Here is a 20,743-nt window from a genome sequence, read left to right as displayed (position 1 = left end):
AGTACCCTAAATATACATTAACATGTTGTGTTTCTTCACTTCTCATGACTAGCTGCCTGTATTGTATAATTTTCTGGTAATTTTTTTTAGTACATGATAGCATGCAAACTATTGGGAAACCATGTTACTAAAATCTTGGTTAGACCCTATTGTGTTTCCAAATAAGATCATATATATTCACCAACCTTGCAATAAAAGTGTGGAATCCACCAGAGAGATGTAACATATGAACATTATAGTTTTGAAAAAAACAATTCCTTTTTTTAGTTTCGGCCAAAGTACAAAGTATAAAAGCGTCAACAACGAATTTAAAGACATTAACATATACTATATAGCAATAACGCGTAAACTAGAACCAACGACCATGATGTTATCACTCGCATGAACTGGCCTGTTTTTAGTGATATGGGTGAATTAAAAAAAAAAACAAAAAAAGAATGGAATAGTAGCCACCAAATGATTCGAAGTGATGATGGACCTCTAAGAAGCGACAGGTTTTGAGGTGGCCTTCTTAACGGCTTCCGCATAGGTCCTGTGCTGGTAAGTTAAGGTCGACTCGAGCAAGTCCCAAAGAGAAGTCTTCGGGTTCCATCCTAATCATTGTCCACGCCAAAAATATCAGATAAACAATTGGTTTGGTTAAATTTGAAGAGGCAAAGCAGCTAAAACAAAGAGATTACCAAGTTGACGGTTGATGATGGTCATGTCTGGGATTCTCTTGTCACTATCATCGTAACCCTCTCCATAAAATTCTTTGGAGCTCACGTCTATCGTTGGACTCTCAATTGCTGTCTCTCCACTCACTTTTGAGTAAACCTGTCCAAAATTTTGTTTTTATTTAGTAGCAGTTCAGCGTGCCATAAGTATAACCAAAATCAATCAAGTCTTATTTGTGAACAAGTGTTCTCACCTTAGTCATCATTTCAGCAAGTTGTCTTACTGTCACTTCATTGTTCGGGTTACCTACGTTGAAGATATGCCCATTGGCTCTCTCTGGGTTTTCCTGTCAAAGATACCATAAAGAATTCAGATGCAACTTCTTTGGTAATAGTGTAACAAAAACGAAATATTAACAGGGATAAGTAATGAATGAAACTCACAATCATCAGGAGGACAGCTTCAATTGCATCCTTGATGTAGATGAAGGTTCTCTGCGATTCTCCACCGTCCACAAGCTTGAGAGGTTCACGCCGCAGAAGGTTCTGAAAAGTATATCAAAAATGTAAAAAGCAATTAAGCGGCAGCGACGAGAAGAAGCCGGGTTATTGGACTGAGACTGTATACTTACGTTGCTAAAGCAGGCTAGGACACGAGGGACACCCTCGCTAGGACCATCAATGCCAGGGATGAAATCCATCCTAGGTCCAATCCAGTTAAACGGTCTTACAATGGTGAACTCAAGTCCGTTCTCAGCACCCTCAGCTGCAAACACAAACAAAATAAATGATAACTTCTTTGCCTCTGCTCTAGGTGTACATTGAATTTTCTTATCATGTAAGAGAAAAACTGCAATACCGTAGACAAGTCTCTCAATCAGTTGCTTCGCACAAGCATATGACCACCTCTGCTTCTCAATAGAGCCAAAAATGCAAGGGGATGCATCTTCTTTGAGTACGTAAAATTCAGGATCCTGTATAAAACAAGACAGTCATCATTCGTGAGCAGTGAAGAACAACAAATACCGAGTAAAGTAGTTATAAGAACCACGTGACATAAACAAACTGTAACTTGGCATAAGAAAACTAAGAAAAAAACACCAATTTTCATGTAGTTGTTGGGACTCAAAGCCATACTCAGATAATTGCAAGGGGAAAACTACATTTTCTCGATGTTAGGCTTAGTACTATTAAATTTACTCAAATGAATCGGAATAAAAAGTCTTAACCAACAACAACGACCATATAATATAAAGTTTATGAATCCATCTTTAGAGAGTCTGCCAGTACCAAAAAAAAAACATAGTTCCTTGATCCACTTCACAGCGAGTTTCAGCAGAGGAATAAAATGACATAATCAGAGTGAAGAGGAGAAAAAAGGCAGACCTGACGCAGAGGATGATCCTTAGGAAGAAAGCTTCCAATAGTTTTCCCATACACTTCACAGGTGGAAAAGTGAATAAGACGCTTGTTGTTCTCTGAGCAGTACTTAACCTACATACATTGACCACTCAAACGTCACACAACTAAATCTTAAGCATCGGCATCACAATTTCACAAAAGTAAACATATCCTAAGCATTACCACAGGGAGAGCATCGATGAAGTTGCTGTAGATAGTGTCAAGAGGACGCGTATTGTAATCAGCCGGTGTACAGATCGCTGCGAGATTGATCGTCTGCAACGCAACAAAAAAAACAACAGATCAAAATTTGAAATCCAAATTATCCGATCACGGATCAGATCTGAGCGTGTAATCATCAAACGCAGTAACTATCACTATGAATCAGCTTCACACACAATCAGCATTACGGAGAAGAAGATTTACCAGATCTGCCATTTTGACGAGTCCCTCGAGTCTAGAATCATGCTTGATGTTGATGCGATGGAACTGGATCCTCTCCGCCCACTCGGAAGTGTCAGGCTCGAGCAAGTGCTTGATCTTGTCGTTGTAGACGTCGAGCGCGAGGACCTTGTGTGGAGTCTCGTTCAGGAGCTTCTCGCAGAGGTGAGAGCCGATGAAACCTCCGGCGCCGATCATGCAGATCGTGATCGGCTTGATCGGCTTTCCGTCCAGATCCAATCTAACGGCCGCGTTCGCCATTGTATTTTTGTCGGTGGGGGGAGAGAGAGAGAGAGAAGCCGCGTGATGATATCTCTCACGCTACGAAGATAGCAATGGAATCAAAATGGGTGTGGAAGAGAGAGATATTTAAAAGACATGTGGATTGATGGGATACTTTTGGGTTCGTCGGTATGGCAAAAAAAAAAACTACCAGTCTCAGCGACTGTTAGTCACACTCCCACGTGGAAATAATGTTACAGGATGAAGGTTCTTAACTCAATTATTATTGTGAACAGATAGTACCACATTTTCCAGCATTTATGATTCGTTAATGATATTTGATTTTTCGATTTATCGTACATCCGAATTTTTTATAGATATTTGCGAATATTAATGAATATTTACAAATTATTATCAAATTTATATATTATATATAAATTTACAAAACATTATACAAATTTGTTTTTTCTTAAAATAAACTTTACATAATATAAAAGATAAACCAATATTTAATGAAACTATGTGTTATATAAAGTTTTAAAACTAATATTTTTTATAAAACAATTTTTTTTTTAAATTATAGTTTTCATTAAAGATTTTATATTTTATAAGTAGATTTATAAATAAAATTTATGTTCAATAATAGTTGTATAAGATTATAAATTTAAAACTCTATAATTAGTTATAGATATATACCTATTTGTATATAAGCCGAAACGGATGGAATATCCAACTTTAAAGTTTTTTTTTAATATTTGTGATTTGTTTTACTTTTCACGGATATTAATTTTTAATAACTAGTTTATTTCGAAATAACGAAACCAAATTTAACAGATAAAATGGTCCGGCTCTATTTATAACACTCGATGATGGATTGTTCACGTGACATCATGTTTGAATCCAGAGTTGTTTGTTTGTTCTCGTGTATACTAAGCTATAGTAAGCAATATTTTATTCAAGACTCTTGTAACTGGACCTTCTTCGTTGGATAAGCAGTGACGGTGGAAACTTTTGTATTCATCTGCTTGAAGCTTAGTGTATACACAAATAAATTTTGTTACTTCAATTTGTAAGATGCTTATGTGGAATAATCTTTTGAGTTTATATATCTCGTCCTTTGTTTCACATCCAATACACTTACACATGTCATATCATAGTTGGTTAGTGGTTGCTTAGATTGTGTAACGTGTGATGATGTATTTGGATCAAACGGTCGTCAAAGCTTGTTAAAAAGCTCATCCAGAAGTTTTGTTACTTCCACACACCATACCGAAAATTTGTGGTAACGAGTGCCAGTCTTTCTCTAACTCCCCTCTCCCTTAAAATGCTGGTGCTATCTCCGATCAACGCCTCTTTATCACCGTCGTTTCACCGGGCAACACTGATCCGGCAACCAACTAAGACGTCATGTAGGATCATAGCAAAGGCCAAGGACAACACCGAGTCTGGCGTGGTTCTCGAGAATGCGACTATAGCCGGTGGTTTAGTATCGACGCCGGTGATTGGATGGTCACTCTACACTCTGAAGACCACTGGTTGTGGTTTACCTCCAGGCCCGGCCGGTTCAATCGGCGCGTTGGAAGGTGTGAGCTACTTGGTGGTGTTGGGAATCGTGGGCTGGTCACTGTACACCAAGACCAAAACTGGCTCGGGTCTGCCAAACGGGCCGTTTGGTTTGCTGGGTGCGGTCGAAGGCTTGTCTTACCTGTCGCTTCTAGCCATTCTTGTTGTGTTCGGTTTACAGTTCTTGGGTAACGGGTCGGTTCCTGGTCCACTTCCAAGTGACCAGTGTTTTGGTTAACCAATCAGTTTCGCTCCTTCTCCAAGTGCAATGTCGTATAATACCGAACATATTTTATTTCAATTTGTGACTGGTCATTTGCTGTTGCTGTAATCGCTTTTGTAGAAATAAAAAAACTTGGTTTAAAAAGATTTGAATAAAGTTTTATTCACATAAATATCCAGATTTTAAATTTGATGTGAATGAGTCGGTCTCTGGAGATTCTTTTTAAGAAAACTGAGAAAACCGAGAAAACCAAACCAAACCAGGAGTAAACCGAGATCTGGTTTGAACATATAATTTGAGTTACTATTTAATGGGGGTTGGTGGCAGATGTTGGAGCAGATCTGAAAAGTTGCTTAGATGGGCTTCTACATCGGCCCATTAGATCCCAAAACCGAGGGCAAAAGTAAAATCGAAAGCGCGGGAAAATGATAAAATCTTTTCTCTCTCTGTAGTGTCCCACTCTCTTTCCTGCATCCAGGAAGCTCCACCGGCGAAACCTTTTTTGCAAACCCTAATTTTTTTTTCTCAGAACGAGATCGCCTTCGAAGCTTCTCCAGTGGGAAGAAAGCTCCAAATCAGGAGTCTCTGTGTCTCGTGATTTACTAATCGCCGCTCCTCAGGCAAACAAATGAGCGGAGATAATCGAAGATGGGATCGAAAGGACTCGCGGAGATCGAACACGCAGAAGGTCGTAAAAACGGCGGAAGATGAACTCGAATCTAAACTCGGATTTGGGCTTTTCTCCGAAGGTGAAACGCGCCTCGGGTGGCTACTCACATTCGCATCAGTAAGTCTCCATCGCACACTCTCTTATGAACTCAATTTGGGTATCGAGCTTAGGTTTCGAACTCGGTTCTTAAGACAAAGTATGTGGTTTGATCTTATTAGTACTAGATTCACTGATTGGTTGTGATACTACGTTTTACAGTCATCTTGGGAAGATCCTGATACTGGGAAAACTTATAGCTGTGTGGACCTTTACTTCGTTACTCAGGTGAGAGCTGTTGTTTAGTCATTACTCTATAAGCTTCATATAAGTTGATTAATCTTCTTTTGTCGCATTTTCTTCTTCTGAATTTTGACTAAGTTGTGAGGATTTGTTTTTTTACCAGGACGGGTTTTATTTCAAGACAAAATACAAGTTCCGCCCTTACTTCTATGCAGCGACGAAAGTATGTTGATTTCTCTTTTGTGCTTCTTCTGAATGCTCTCTGTAACAGTCACGTAGTTTTGTTCTGGATGTCAATAAAGCTGCATTGCCAATTGCAGGATAAAATGGAATTGGAAGTTGAAGCCTACTTAAGACGCCGATATGAAAGACAAGTTGCTGATATTGAGATTGTTGAAAAAGAGGATCTTGATCTTGTAAGTCCGTAAAATCCTTACTTGTTAATGTGATTTAGTTAGTCTACCTAATGATTCGTATTGCTCTTTAGAGGACGCATATTTGAACAAAAGCTACTGCAATCTTTAGTTTTTATCCTCTTCTTGTAACTTGAACACTGAGTAAGTATCGTAATAAGTTTAAACGTGATCCTGCATTTGTATTCAAAAATCTCTAGGTGTTTGCGAGTATGTAACGTGGGCTGCAACTGCTGATGTTAGTTTTCTTAAATGTTTAATGTTCAGTTGCAATAGTATGCAAGATACGAAGGTTTTCATGACTTTTATAGTCTTCCTTCCGCTTAGTGTGTCTTTTTAACATTTGTTTTGACCTACCAATTCGTGTTTATTTTTTCTTATGCTCATGAGCAGAAAAATCATCTATCTGGCCTGCGAAAGAAATACCTAAAAGTATCATTTGATACTGTGCAACAATTAATGGAAGTCAAGAGGGATCTATCGCATGTTGTCGAACGAAACCAGGCAAAATTTGACGCACTTGAAGCATACGAATCCATTTTGGCTGGAAAACGGTAAGACGGTGTATCGTTGTTGTTTAAACTGCCTACGTTTCCGATGTTTCAAATTGTTCCTCTTGATCTCTCTTGTTTCTTAGTTATTCTCAAGCTTTAGATACCGGTGGTAACTTTTCTTTTTATTCTTGGAATGCAGAGAACAACGTCTTCAAGATTGCTTAGACTCTTTAGTGGACCTCCGCGAGTACGATGTTCCTTATCATGTTCGATTTGCAGTTGATAAAGGTAACACATTTAGTCAAAATTAAATTTCGGTTAGTCCTAAAGATTGTCAAAACATGACGTTTTCTTGGTGTCTAGATGTGCGGAGTGGGCAATGGTACAATGTCAGTATTTCCAGCACTGATGTCACACTAGAGAAGAGGACAGATATTCTCCAGCGCGCAGAAGTCCGTGTTTGTGCATTCGATATAGAGACAACAAAGCTTGAGTTGAAGTTTCCGGATGCTGAATATGATCAAATTATGATGATATCTTACATGGTCGATGGGCAAGGTTTTCTAATTGTTAACAGAGAGGTAAATGCCATGTACATTTTTCTGTACTGAATATGATTTAATAGATGATAATATCATACATGATGTATGACCATGATCTCCAAATCATTAAAAGAGATCATAGCCCTGCTTTATCATCTTTTTGATTATGTCAAGCAACCAGTAGAGGAAAAGCTCATTAATGCAGTGTTTCTTTAAAGATTAACTCAATCCTGGGGATATCATAAATGATCCATATAAACTTATACTGCTTATCCTGATTGGTTTTGTATGATGTGGCATAAAGATTGTTTGTGGATAACTGTAGCCTTTTTCTGTATGTTTTTAAAACATGATTTCTGATTCGTTATAAAAATTTCATTGCATGTCATTGTCAACTCTGGTTTTCCTATAAATATTTGGACTACTTCAATCTTGTTTGGTTACACACGTTGTATTTTTCATTTTAAACCAGTGTGTTGGCGAAGACATAGAAGATCTGGAGTATACACCCAAACCAGAGTTTGAAGGATATTTCAAAGTCACTAACGTTAGCAACGAGGTAATTTAGGTCTGGATTTGAGTATTATATCAGAAACATTGATGTACTTAGAATCAAGCTTCTTTCTTGGTTTTGTATTGTAGGTTGAACTCCTTCGAAAATGGTTTTCCCATATGCAAGAGGTTAAACCCGGTATTTATGTTACATATAACGGCGACTTTTTCGACTGGCCATTTATAGAACGGAGAGCAGCCCATCATGAGATCAAAATGAATGAGGTAAGCAACAGGTTTCCTTCACTGTGGTATTGTTAAAATTTTATGTCTGCGTGACTTAAAGGAATTATATGATATACTTAGAAATCCTGTTTGAAAAAGTTTGTTAAGTTTTGCTGACAAGCTATTGTGCCCTTGCGAGTGTTTTTTTACTTAATGATAGAACAGTATCACTGCTTAAGATCTTCCTACATCCTCGCCTGCATTCCTATTTTCTACAAAGTGTTTGTCATCTTCCGTGAAATATAATATTCATCTTGAGTGACATGTTTTTGCGTTTAAACACTGAAGTCTTCTGAGAGTTGGCAGGTGCCACTCATCCTGAACCTTGGTTCTGTTCTCAATTCTATTTCAAAACATGCATCACTCTTGTTTCTTTCTTTTAATCCTCTGCATCTTACTATTTAGTTCCTATCTTATTCTTAACTTTAGAGCATAATGTGATCTCAAGTATGATTCCACAATTGACTGGTATATTTTGTTTTCTTTCCCCATGGTTGCAGGAGTTGGGATTCCGTTGTGATCAGAATCAAGGTGAATGTCGAGCTAAATTCGTTTGCCATTTAGATTGTTTTGCTTGGGTGAAACGAGATAGCTATCTTCCTCAGGGAAGCCATGGTCTGAAGGTTCATTTGACTTCTTTCTCTTCGCAATTGTTTATCCTTTTCTTATATTTCGCTTTTAGAGGAATACATATTATGTTTTGAGTAATGCTCGTCTCTTAATTAAATGCCAGGCTGTTACAAAGGCTAAACTGGGGTATGATCCACTGGAAGTGAACCCAGAAGACATGGTTCAGTTTGCCATGGAAAAACCACAGGTACTGCTGATAAATTAATCAGGGTTCTTAAGAACTGGAGTAGTAGTTTGATTGCTTTGGAATGGGGTAGAGTATGACGATCTTTAATCTAGTAATTAGTCTCTAAGGGCTGAAGAAATGTTCTCCTGCTCCAGTTAAACACCATCTCTTATCATTACGCAAAATTTAGGAGCGAACATGTATGTTGTGACTGATAACGTCCAGCAACTGTGGATTTTTTAGTTAATACAGTGATTGCGTGGAATTGGGTGCTTATATCTTTTTTTTCTGTTCCACGTTGCAGACAATGGCCTCCTATTCGGTCTCTGATGCTGTTGCAACTTATTACCTATACATGACATATGTTCATCCGTTCATTTTCTCTCTCGCAACTATCATTCCAATGGTCCCTGATGAGGTCTTACGTAAAGGAAGTGGAACCCTTTGTGAAATGCTTCTGATGGTCGAGGTGACGTGACTTCCATTTACTACAAGGTCTTTAGCAATCTTTGATGTATGACAATTCTATTAATTGGACGTCTTCCATTCTTTGTACAGGCGTATAAGGCAAATGTTGTATGTCCCAATAAAAACCAAGCTGACCCTGAGAAGTTCTACCAAAGTCACCTTCTTGAAAGTGAGACATATATTGGGGGCCATGTAGAGTGCCTCGAAAGTGGTGTTTTCCGTTCTGACATTCCAACCAGTTTTAAGCTAGACACATCAGCATACCAGGCTAGTAATCTGCTTTACTTTACTCAATATGATTTTTCTTGTTTTTTCTGAACATTACTTCTTCTGATATGGTTCTATTCAAATGTCACTTATTTTATGCACCTATCTGATATTGGACCATTTAATTGCCAGCAACTGATCGATAACCTTGACCGGGATCTGGAGTATGCTATCACTGTAGAAGGGAAAATGAGAATGGATTCCGTTTCCAACTATGATGAAGTGAAGGAAAAAATCAAGGAAAAGGTAATGGATTCCTCGTCTGAATTATAGATAGTGATTTGACGCCTATTCCCTTGTTTCTTGTCAGCGTGTGTTTTCTCTTGTCTCTTTGAATGGCTGACGCTGCATACACATTTCATTCTGGAAGAGTTTTCCTTTGCATTCTCATACATGCTAAGCTCATATCGACGATCCTTCTCTCGTGTAAAGTAACCCCAATAGTTCTTCCGGAAAGAACACAGTTAACCTGAGGAGATAGTCCATCAAATACCCTCCATTTACAGTAGTTGTCACCAACTACACACATACGTGCGTGGGTTTTGGAAAGCATGACATAAAAACCTGATAGTTTTATACATTATTTCCCTGTACTACCTGATTTTGGATGTCCTCTTAGTTCTGTTATGATTTGGCCGTTTTATTGCCCTGCAGCTGGAGAAGTTACGAGATTGCCCTATACGTGAAGAGGGACCTCTTATTTATCACCTTGATGTTGCAGCGATGTATCCAAATATCATCTTAACAAATAGGCTTCAGGTACATCAAATAACCTTTTGCATGTTTCTAACTGATTTCTTGATTTTATGATGTAACATGCAATTGTAAATTAATATCTACCAAATCAACACAACCGCCACTGTCAAGATTATGAATCCCGTGGGAATATTATGCTAAGTGAAATTTTCCTCTTCATTGCCAGCCACCATCAATAGTTACGAATGAAATTTGCACCGCATGTGATTTCAACCGCCCGGGAAAAACGTGTCTTCGAAAACTTGAATGGGTTTGGCGTGGGGTGACATTCATGGCAAAGAAAAGGTTCAACTTATATATCATTCTTTTTAAATATGTAGGTCTAGTCTTAAATTCTCAACTTTTTTACGAATGGCTTGACAGTGATTATTACCATTTGAAGAAGCAGATTGAGTCCGAATTTGTTGATGCTGGTGCAAATATTCAGTCTTCAAAATCATTCCTTGATCTACCAAAGGTGGAACAACAATCTAAACTAAAAGAAAGACTGAAAAAATATTGTCAAAAGGTATTCTATCTCCTTCTCCTGATAATATTCCCTCCACAATGTCATTATATAAAGGCAAGCCGTTTTGTGTTATGATAGGCATATCGACGAGTACTTGACAAGCCAATCACTGAAGTTCGTGAGGCTGGGATATGCATGAGAGAAAACCCGTTTTATGTAGACACTGTTCGAAGGTGCATGACTTTTGTTTTCCCAATCCTGTTCTTGATTGAAACTATGTTAGGACTAGCTTGTCTTTTTGAGCAGCAATCTTTTTGATGTAAATTCTGCCAAGTCCTAAATACTTATCCTTGTTTTGCTTTTTGTTTATGGTGTTTGTACGTAATTAAAGCTTTCGAGATAGGAGATATGAATACAAAACACTTAACAAGGTCTGGAAGGGAAAGTTGTCAGAGGCCAAGGCAAGTGGCAATTCAATCAAGATCCAGGAAGCACAGGTATATTATCTTGCATAATTGATCATATATATCATCTCCGGAACTTCCTTTGGATGGTTATTGGCTTTTAAATTTTGCGACAGGACATGGTAGTGGTTTACGATTCCTTGCAGCTAGCTCATAAGTGTATTCTTAATTCCTTCTATGGATATGTCATGCGAAAGTGAGTTCTCTGATCTCTTGCAAAGAGCCTGCACTTTGGCTATACCCTTATTGTCTGTTCTATTTTTGTTGACCCAAATCTCTACTTGAAACCAATTCCAGGGGTGCAAGATGGTACTCTATGGAAATGGCTGGTGTAGTTACCTATACTGGAGCCAAAATCATCCAGAATGCCCGTTTGCTTATTGAGCGTATTGGGAGACCACTTGAGCTGGATACAGATGGTATATGGTGTTGTCTTCCTGGATCTTTTCCTGAGAACTTTACTTTTAAGACAATGTAAGATTTTGCAATCTCCATATCAGTAACTTGTTCTATTTTTTTTACTCTATAGCAGTATTTTGGTGGTTTACGATATTCGAAAGAGTTTTTGTTTTTATCTATATATATATCAGTGATTTTTGTTTACTGCAGAGACATGAAGAAATTAACGATCTCTTATCCGTGTGTAATGCTTAATGTTGACGTGGCTAAAAATAATACAAATGATCAATATCAGGTATACCTGAGCTGCCCTTTCTCTAAAGCAGCTTTTGTTTTCAGACTTAATTAAGTAGATGAAATAACAAACCCTTTTTGGTTCTGAAAGCATTTTGCCTTGTGTTCAGTTTCTATTTTTCCTTTTGTTTTTGGTTGGAAACAGACTCTTGTAGATCCTGTACGCAAGACGTATGAGTCGCATAGTGAATGCTCCATTGAATTCGAAGTGGATGGACCGTACAAGGTATGCGTACACGTTATGACTTTTAGTCGAGTTTTGCTATTTGATTTCTTCTCAAACAAGTAATTGTGATTCTCTCGATTCAGGCAATGATAATTCCGGCATCGAAAGAAGAAGGAATCTTACTTAAGAAGCGGTATGCTGTTTTCAATCATGACGGAACCTTAGCAGAACTCAAGGGATTTGAGATCAAGCGTCGAGGGGAGCTGAAGCTCATTAAAGTTTTCCAGGTATCATTTCACTTTCTTGTGCTGTAATGATTCATCAAATTGTTGCTTTATCTATATTTAGGCTCAATGCGCTTTAGTGTATTTCGCCTGATCCACTAGTATTCTAACAGCAGTTTGAAGGTGTAATACTGATATCTGTGGTTAAGTAATTCTCTGTTTGGGAAAATTCTAATGGTTCTAAATTGCTTGTCCAGGTGAACATTTAGTAATTATGCGAGAGTTCATTTTCTTCCTTCTTTTTTTTTCATAAAAGAAAGGAGTGATTAGTAAAATTTCTGCTTTTTATAAATTTTTGTTCCGTATATTTTGTTTGAAAATTGCCATCCTATTTATTGGATTCTTATTTTTTCTTGAGCTTGTTACATACATATATTGCCTAATGTAGTAAGACGTTTATTATTTGGTAGACAAAGTATCTCAATAAAAAACAGGTCTTTTACTTGAATAGTGTGTATGTGTAGTTGTCTCGAAAATTTAGCTCAGCATAGTTCTTGAACTTTTAAAAAAATTTACACTTCATGGAGCTGTCAGACACTGAAGTGAATATTATTTTCTTTTCTTTTATTTATCTACAGGCCGAACTTTTTGACAAATTTCTCCATGGGTCAACTCTTGAAGAGTGTTATTCTGCTGTTGCAGCCGTTGCAAATCGGTGGCTTGACCTGCTCGATGTAAGTCATATATCTCGATTATCTCTTGACTGAGCAGGAAGAATTTCATACAGGTGCTGTTAAATTCTCTTATTTGCTACTGGGTCATTTTTTGCTCATAGATATCCCTACATATTTTCTTCAGAATCAAGGAAAAGATATTGCCGACAGTGAACTACTAGATTATATATCAGAATCAAGCACCATGAGCAAATCCTTAGCAGATTATGGTGAGCAAAAGTCATGTGCAGTGACCACAGCAAAACGCCTGGCTGATTTTCTTGGTGATACAATGGTCAAAGATAAAGGACTGCGTTGCCAATACATTGTTGCTTGTGAACCAAAGGTACATTTCTGTCAAACTTGGAATGTTTTCAAATGCAAAGTCTCTATATTAGGAATGTTACTTACATCTCAAAAAATATTTAAATGATCATTATTCATTGAGCATAGCGCTTCATCCATACTGTTCATAGTATTTTAAACCCTTATAACTTAACATCTTTTGATGATCAGGGTTCACCTGTAAGTGAACGTGCTGTCCCTGTTGCCATATTTACCTTATCTAAGACGGAACCTGGTAAATATTCTGTTATTTAGTGAGATTATGTATTGTTGTGTCTTGACTCCAAATGTGATGTAAATCTTCAAACTTTACAGAAAGAATGAAATTTTATCTGGGAAAATGGTGCAAGCAGCGCCTTAGTTCAGACCATAAAGTTGATATTCGTTTAATTATTGACTGGTCGTATTACAAGCAGCGTCTTAATTCAGCTATCCAAAAAGTTATCACCATTCCCGCTGCAATGCAGAAGGTTCATTATTCTTACTTTTTTTATGGTGTTCTTTCGCTATATATCTAACGGATTATGATTTTTACAGGTGGCAAATCCCGTGCCTAGGGTGCTTCATCCTGATTGGCTTCATAAAAAAGTCCGTGAGAAAGATGATAAATTTCGCCAGAGAAAACTAGCTGATATGTTCAGCTCAGCAAACATAGATGGCGTGTTTGACAAAAATCATTCGGTGGCTCAAGATGATGTGAACGATATTGAGGATTTTTGCAAAGAAAACAAGCCTGGCGTAAAGGAGCCAAAGCCAATTGCACGTTCTTATGAAGTTAATAAAGAACAGGTTGGACGTGAGCAGCAAGAGAGCAAGGATCCAAAGTGCGATGACGATATTTCATTTGAGAACATTGACAAGAACGTGGATTACCAAGGTTGGCTTGAAGTGAGAAAAAGAAAATGGAAAGGAATTATGGAGAAGAAGAAGAAACGAAGGTTAGTTCTCATGATTGTATATATTCTCCTGGAGTTCATCTTACAACTAGCAGGTTCTGATTTGGATCAAAATGTAGTTCGATAGAGCATCCACTGCTCTTACAACAAGGAGCGTGGATTAACTCGTTGACGGTGACCCTTCTTTTTGTAGGTTGGGTGATCAACGATCTTTAAAGCAGATTGATGCTCATGAGATAAAGAAAAAAGTCTCACAGGTTAGAAGAGGTGTAGGTTCATTCTTTAGGAGGCCTGAAGAAGCTTTGACTAGCTCACATTGGCAGGTACGCATGTCGATCTCAATGTATTTTATATATTTGCTAATCATTTGCTGCTACTCAACGCTCTTTTTCCGACTTTTCAGATAATACAGCTGGTCCCAAGTCCACAGAGTGGACAATTTTTCGCTTGGGTGGTTGTGGAAGGATTGATGCTTAAAATACCATTGACGATCCCAAGAGTGTTTTACATTAATTCCAAAGCTCCTATAGATGGAAAATTCCCGGGAAAGTGTGTCAACAAGATTCTTCCTCATGGAAGGCCTTGTTATAATATGATTGAGGCATGTCTTTTAACCCCTGTGCATCTTTCTCCTTGAGTTCCTTCTAGTTGGTTATAATTTTGTTTATTTCTTTACAGGTTGAAATTCAGGAAGAACAATTTAGAAAAGAAAGCAAGAAGCTTGCAGCTCTTCTTGCAGACCCTGAAATTGAGGTGAGATATCTAATAAAGTAATATATAGATATTAGTAGCCCAACCTTTTATGAAATACCCATCTACATGGCTTAAATGTTAGGAATCTTTTTATTTCTGGTGAATAGAGAACTTGTACATGCTGTCTGGGAATCTGAATTTTTTGTACTGTAAAATTTGGCTGCATAAAGTATCTTGTGTAAGGAAAATTCTGGAGATAGAGTTCACTAGCGATGGTAGCTATTTTATCTCAGTTATGTGTACTTGTGTGGTGGCCATGCTTTTTAATTTCTTATTTGAATGAACTGTGAATGGGCTCGGTGACTTGTCAGCACGGTGGGAATTGAACTTTTGTTCTGGTGCTTAATGACTTGTCGCTAGGCTGTAACTAGGCCTTTTGTAAAGAACTAGCAACTAGGAAGATTATTCAGGCGTTAGAAAATTATTGATTTATCTTATATAAATAAAAGACATTTTAATTTTTAGATTAATTAGACAAATTTATGGATTTGTATTAACATTATTGCTTAATTTATTAGATTTACCGATTTAGAATGGTTTAAACCGATATGATACATAGAAATAGGATTTTATAAAAATAGTTTCGGGTAATACCAATTATTACCGCCTGGGCGTGGCCAAGGTGCTGCCTATACCGATTTTTAGAACCTATTTTGCACAAGGAGAATACCATGTTTGTGTTTGCTTACCTCATTTGACTTTGGCAGGGCATATATGAAACAAAGGTGCCGCTGGAGTTTAGTGCTATATGTCAGATTGGATGTGTATGCAAAATTGATAACACAGCCAAGCACCGTAACACGCAAGATGGATGGAAAGTTGGTGAACTTCATATGAAAACTACAACGGAATGCCGCTACTTGGAGCGATCAATTCCACTTCTTTACTTGTATAACAGGTAGAAATCTAAGTAACATGGTGCCTTTTTTTATGGAAGCCGGTTTCTACTACATTCAATTTGAGTTGAAGGAAGGCTTTGATCTTAATTTTTGTTCAGTGCATTTCTTAGTCACAATCATATACTGTTTACTTGTCTACGTTTCAAGTCATATTATTCGATCATTTGTTTAATTCTGTTGCTTCACAAACAGGTTCCTTTTTACATACTGATTGTTTCACGGATCCATGCTTTGCTTGTTTGCAGCACCTCAACACTACGTGCTATATATGTTTTATATTGTCATGCATCGAAGCTTATGTCTGCCGTGGTAGTTAATCCTTATGGCGACAAGGAGTTATTACCATCCGCCCTAGAGAGACAGTTTAGAGATGGTTGCCAAGAATTGTCACTCGAGTCGTTGTCTTGGGATGGTATCGTTTTCCAGGTTAGCTCTAAAACCGTTACGTACAACCCCTTCAATAACAATCCTACACTTTCTAAGCTATTCTGAATGCTTATTATCATGTTATCAGGTAGACTATGTTGACCATGCCGAAGCTGCCGAAAAGATTATACAAAAAGCGATAAGTGAATACAGGTAACTCATATTCCTGATTACAACTGTGCAACCTGTTTATGTTTCTGTGGCCTGGCGAACCCATAGTTTTTCTAATACTGATCAGCTGGCCATGCTTTTCCTAATTAATTTGTTCCCGCGTGAATTAGTTCTTTCGCTTACGTCTTATCTGATAAACTGTATTAGTTAACTGCTGAGTACAATTTTTTTTGATTGTATGGTGTGTAAATCTCTTGCAAGGCAATATCAGGTCATCCCACTCTGGTTTGACTTATCCCATTTTTTTTCCTTTTCTTGCAGAGAAGAAAATTCTGGACCAACTGTTGCAGTCATTGAATGCCCTGACTTTAATTCCATCAAGGAGAGTATAAAAGCCCTGGATGATTTCCCATGTGTGAGGATTCCCTTCAACGGCGATGACAATAGTTATCAGGTTCCTTGAATGATCCACCAGTTGGCTATTTTTCTTTTTTTTTTTTAGTTCTTCTGTCACGATAGACGTTCATTGGATCAACTAATGATAAATATGTTTGTGTGGATGTGGTTGTGATGCATAGCCTGTCTCCTGGCAACGTCCGGCAGCAAAATTAGCAGTGTTTCGTTGTGCGGCAGCATTTCAGTGGTTGGATCGGAGGATTTCTCAGTCAAGATATGCCCATGTAGGTTATGCTTGTAAAGTGGAACTGTTTCTCTTCATAATGTTTGCTTTATTGCAGCTATTGACATTTCCTATGCAACTGATTAGGTGCCTTTGGGGAATTTTGGACTAGATTGGTTAACATTCACAATAGACATTTTCCTGTCCAGGGCACTCCGTGACCAACAGCAGGTTCTATCTTGACTCTCCGTCTAGCTTGCAAGTGTTATAATAGTTCAACTACTGCACTATTTGTCTCCCTTCTTTTTCTTTGCCTTTTTGCTCTTGCTCTGTGCGTCCAGTTAACTGATTATGACTATGAAATGTCGATCTGTACTCAAGAGAGAAGCAGCTTTTCCATATCATTTGATTTTTATTTGTATAATAGGTTCTTTGGGTGTCAGATAATGGTGTTCCAGACCTTGGTGGTCTAAGCAATGAAGAGACATTCTTTGCTGATGAGGTATGTCAAATAGTTTTTCCTTTTTGCGTTTTAGTTTGTGTGGCCTTTGTCATGACCTTCGCCCACCTCTTGTTAACTGGGATGCTTCTTTTGTCACAGGTGCAACAGACAAGTTTGGTATATCCTGGAGCGTATAGAAAAGTTTCTGTGGAATTAAAGGTCATAAATTTTTTGCTTAATTCTTTTTTTTATTATATTTGGATTTTTTTTCTCTAATTTAACATGCATCGTGCAGATCCATCACTTGGCTGTTAATGCCCTTCTGAAAAGCAACCTGGTGAGTGAGATGGAAGGAGGTGACTTTTTGGGATTTGAACAGGATGGGAATTCCAGAGGAAGTAGTTCGAATGTTAACGCCAGTTTTGATGAGACCACTGGATGTGCTCCAGCATTTCGAGTCCTGAAACAGTTGATTCACAGTTGCTTGACTGATGTGTGTAAATCACGCAATATATATGCTGATTCCATTTTGCAACGTTTGTCTTGGTGGCTCTGCAGGTATGATTACGTCACATCCTGTACATATTCGCTTTATTCTCAACTCGTTAAATACCAATTAATTAGTGATTTCATATTGTAGCCCTTGCTCGAAGCTTCATGATCCAGCTCTTCATCTCATGCTTCACAAGGTAAGTGACAGACTGCCATTTAGTGATTTGTGCTTTTTATAAGATATAAATTAGTGGGTGCTATTAAATGGCAGCAAACTATATTAATTTCTCCTTGCATCTCTGTGTGATTCTTTTTTTATGCATCTCTGGTTTCTGCAGTATGCTTGTTATAGGCTGGAATTCCCAATGCAGCCTAAATATCTTGATATGCCTATTACACTCACATTTTATTTGCTTATTAACTTTTAAATCCATTTGACATCTTGTGGCTTTCATCAATATTGTAGGTCATGCAAAAGGTGTTTGCGCTGCTTTTGACTGATTTGCGGAGATTAGGTGCTACAATAATATTTGCAGACTTCTCAAAGATCGTCATCGACACAGGGAAATTTGATCTATCTGCTGCTAATGCTTATTGTGACAGCTTAATCACAGCTGTGGGGAATAGGTTGGTTTTTCGTTGCCTAATATATACGTCTATAATTTCAATATCTTGTGGACTCTACTCATTTCCTGTCACTGTTTCTAAATGCTTTGCCACTGACAGCGATATCTTTGAGTGGATCTCGCTCGAACCGGTTCACTACTGGCACTCATTACTTTTCATGGACCAGGTTGGATCTCTTATGTCTTATACTTCGGTTTTGTATTTCCAATATCTGATTGCCAAACAGTGCAAAGTTGTTTTAAACTGTAAAATTGTGAAGCCGTGAACACAAAATCAAGCCTCAAAGAGAGGAAAATGAAAAACTAAAAAACCATGGAACCTGCAATGCATGCAGGGTTCCAGTATAAAAACAAAATGGGCCAAAGAACTAAAACTAATAAGTAAAAATATTTTCTTTTGGATGGTTGAGAAATTATATCAAAACTGCAGTACGAAAATTCCATCCTCCTTCATTAGTTCTTGTCTTTATGTTTGGTTTTGTCAACACCTCCTTCGTCAGTTCTTGATCTCATATTTTCTTAATAATTTTCCTCTCATCGAGATGTATCTTTTCTTCTACGTTTTATAGTATAACTATGCTGGTATCCGAGCTACTGACGATGAAATTTCACCTGACGAAGTGACTATTGAACCAAAGTGGAGTGTTGCTCGACTTTTCCCTGAGTATATTCAGGTTTGCATACAGATCCCTCACTCAAACCAATGGTCATTTAGCCAATTCTTCTTGTGTCCGCGTGTGGACCATTTTTCTTGTACACTCATGCATTTCATCTGTCTTGGCAGAGGGATTTCATCATAATTGTTGCCAAGTTTATATTTGACCCCTGGAAATTCGCTTTAGAGAAAAAAAGAGGCAGTTCAGAGAGTTTAGAGGCACAGATGGTAGAATATCTAAAGAAACAGGTAGTCTTAAAGCCAATTCGGTTGATATATTGTTCATCCACTCAAAAGATTGGCTCATTTTTTGTTCTTTAATGCAGATACCATCGAGCTATATGGATATGCTTGTTACAAAAATCAATGATATCACGTCACACATGAAGGAGATAGACTTTTCAGATACATCTCGAGATTCTAGTCAAGCTCCCAAAAGAGATTACACGTTAGAGTTCGTACAAACTATCTGTGCTGTTATGGCTCTTGACCAAAATGTCGAGCAAGATGTTCTGGTAAATACTCCACTCATTCCTTTTTCTTTTTACCTGATACTGATTTTACTGGATAACCATATTGAGTAATTCACACCTATCCTTTTGAAATCTTGTTCTTGAAACTATGTTCTGCAGTGAAACTAAATATCTTTTCATATACGTGCTTACTATTGTCTTCCCATGTTTGTTCTGTAGACATACAATTTTACTGACATAATTTTTTCTTTATAGGTACTGAAAAGGAATCTGTTAAAGTACATTAACGTAAAAGAATTTGCGGCTGAAGCCGAATTTCTTGACCCTGGGCCCTCCTTTATCTTGCCTAATGTGGCTTGCAGGTATTACTTGACTAAACAGATATGCTCAGTTTTCGTGATTGAGATATGCATTGTGGTGCCTTCTACATCTAGTTAATAGAGAAATAGCCTTACGAAATCGACTTTTCTTCTGGCCACTAGTTTAATTAGAAAACCAAAAATCCCTGACAACGTGCTGCTTTTCCTGGCACACTCTTGTGAGTCATTATAGCAAAAACGTAGTCTGTTTGCAACACGCAGGATGCGTTTAGTCACATTAAAAGAAACGAAACTTGCCTTAGACTCCCCAAATCCCATTATAAAAAAGATTAGTTGTACTTTTATCTTACTTCCAAAGGCATACCTATTGCGTTTCATATACTTGACTTTCTTGCAAGAGTAAGCAAGAAGTAGAGAAGCGGATATGTAATTACTGAGTTCTGTTGTACTGTTTTTTCTCTTGTTGCAGCAACTGTGACGCCTACAGAGACCTAGATATAGGCAGAGACCCAGCTCTATTAACAGAGAAAGAATGGTGCTGCGTAGATTCACAATGTGGGAAGATATATGACAGAGAGCAGATGGAGAATAGTCTTCTCCAGATGGTGAGACAGAGAGAAAGAATGTACCACATGCAGGATCTAGTTTGCACGAGGTGCAATCAGGTGAAAGCGGCTCATTTGACAGAGCAGTGTGAGTGTTCTGGATCCTTTAGATGCAAGGAGAGCGGGTCTGAGTTCCGCAAGAGGATGGAGATTTTCTTGGATATAGCAAAGCGCCAGAAGTTTCAACTGTTGGAAGAATGCACATCTTGGATTATAGATCCCACCGGAAGCTGGCAAACCAATACCGGAAGACATCATTCATAGGTTATAGATTTTTGCATAGATTTATTAACACCCTATATGACTCAAAAATGATGTTGTGGGCAAGAAGTATTGTTATAATTGCATTCGTTAGCAAGCAACAGACTCATTACAGACGTAACTAGCGATCTTGGCTTGGCTCAT

General features: G+C 37.8%; 3 protein-coding genes across 4 annotated transcripts; 2 read left to right on the top strand and 1 right to left on the bottom strand.

Moving 5' to 3' along the window:
• Window positions 1-239: 239 nt before the first annotated feature.
• LOC108856488 (UDP-D-apiose/UDP-D-xylose synthase 2) lies at window positions 240-2,920 on the bottom strand. The gene is made up of 9 exons (XM_018630671.2): window positions 2,484-2,920; window positions 2,241-2,333; window positions 2,043-2,150; window positions 1,516-1,630; window positions 1,289-1,422; window positions 1,101-1,202; window positions 911-1,003; window positions 681-816; window positions 240-593 (listed from the first exon to the last, which is right to left on the bottom strand). The coding sequence occupies exons 1-9, from the start codon at window positions 2,757-2,759 to the stop codon at window positions 481-483; spliced, it is 1,170 nt and encodes a 389-aa protein (XP_018486173.2). The 5' UTR covers window positions 2,760-2,920; the 3' UTR covers window positions 240-480.
• A 1,035-nt stretch (window positions 2,921-3,955) lies between these two features.
• On the top strand, window positions 3,956-4,652 carry LOC108854798 (uncharacterized). Its single transcript, XM_018628466.2, has one exon. It carries the CDS (start codon window positions 4,045-4,047, stop codon window positions 4,519-4,521), a length of 477 nt encoding a protein of 158 aa, XP_018483968.2. The 5' UTR covers window positions 3,956-4,044; the 3' UTR covers window positions 4,522-4,652.
• A 299-nt stretch (window positions 4,653-4,951) lies between these two features.
• LOC108862749 (DNA polymerase epsilon catalytic subunit A) lies at window positions 4,952-20,742 on the top strand. Of its 2 annotated transcripts, XM_018636987.2 has the most exons (49): window positions 4,954-5,293; window positions 5,435-5,500; window positions 5,619-5,678; window positions 5,776-5,871; window positions 6,262-6,422; window positions 6,562-6,650; window positions 6,726-6,943; window positions 7,377-7,463; window positions 7,547-7,681; window positions 8,182-8,304; window positions 8,415-8,498; window positions 8,782-8,946; window positions 9,036-9,212; window positions 9,345-9,458; window positions 9,867-9,971; window positions 10,135-10,253; window positions 10,332-10,476; window positions 10,555-10,649; window positions 10,808-10,913; window positions 10,997-11,076; window positions 11,178-11,354; window positions 11,490-11,574; window positions 11,719-11,799; window positions 11,883-12,026; window positions 12,602-12,697; window positions 12,822-13,022; window positions 13,193-13,256; window positions 13,337-13,491; window positions 13,559-13,959; window positions 14,111-14,240; window positions 14,321-14,518; window positions 14,596-14,670; window positions 15,378-15,568; window positions 15,815-15,995; window positions 16,084-16,148; window positions 16,428-16,560; window positions 16,685-16,786; window positions 16,873-16,956; window positions 17,153-17,227; window positions 17,327-17,386; window positions 17,463-17,725; window positions 17,808-17,856; window positions 18,126-18,286; window positions 18,386-18,452; window positions 18,855-18,959; window positions 19,070-19,189; window positions 19,267-19,455; window positions 19,669-19,775; window positions 20,203-20,742. In XM_018636987.2, the coding sequence occupies exons 1-49, from the start codon at window positions 5,135-5,137 to the stop codon at window positions 20,600-20,602; spliced, it is 6,543 nt and encodes a 2,180-aa protein (XP_018492489.2). In that variant the 5' UTR covers window positions 4,954-5,134; the 3' UTR covers window positions 20,603-20,742. The 2 variants fall into 2 exon arrangements, with proteins under 2 accessions (XP_056861183.1, XP_018492489.2); XM_057005203.1 differs by lacking the exons at window positions 18,386-18,452; window positions 18,855-18,959; window positions 19,070-19,189; ... (1 more) ...; window positions 19,669-19,775; window positions 20,203-20,742 and having other exon boundaries at window positions 4,952-5,293; window positions 17,998-18,132.
• Window position 20,743: the final 1 nt, after the last annotated feature.

Source organism: Raphanus sativus, chromosome 1, assembly GCF_000801105.2.
Source record: "Raphanus sativus cultivar WK10039 chromosome 1, ASM80110v3, whole genome shotgun sequence".
In the NCBI taxonomy this organism is placed as follows: Eukaryota; Viridiplantae; Streptophyta; class Magnoliopsida; order Brassicales; family Brassicaceae; genus Raphanus; species Raphanus sativus.
This window is presented reverse-complemented; position numbering and strand designations above follow the sequence as displayed.

Coding starts and splice junctions, on each gene's coding strand:
- LOC108856488 (XM_018630671.2), bottom strand. CDS start 2,759: ATGGCGAACGCGGCCGTTAGATTGGATCTGGACGGAAAGCCGATCAAG. Junction 2,151..2,240: donor TCATCGATGCTCTCCCTGTG/GTAATGCTTAGG, acceptor CAATGTATGTAG/GTTAAGTACTGCTCAGAGAA. Junction 1,203..1,288: donor TCCTAGCCTGCTTTAGCAAC/GTAAGTATACAG, acceptor TATACTTTTCAG/AACCTTCTGCGGCGTGAACC.
- LOC108854798 (XM_018628466.2), top strand. CDS start 4,045: ATGCTGGTGCTATCTCCGATCAACGCCTCTTTATCACCGTCGTTTCAC.
- LOC108862749 (XM_018636987.2), top strand. CDS start 5,135: ATGAGCGGAGATAATCGAAGATGGGATCGAAAGGACTCGCGGAGATCG. Junction 16,787..16,872: donor CTCAGTCAAGATATGCCCAT/GTAGGTTATGCT, acceptor GCAACTGATTAG/GTGCCTTTGGGGAATTTTGG. Junction 18,287..18,385: donor ATCACAGCTGTGGGGAATAG/GTTGGTTTTTCG, acceptor TGCCACTGACAG/CGATATCTTTGAGTGGATCT.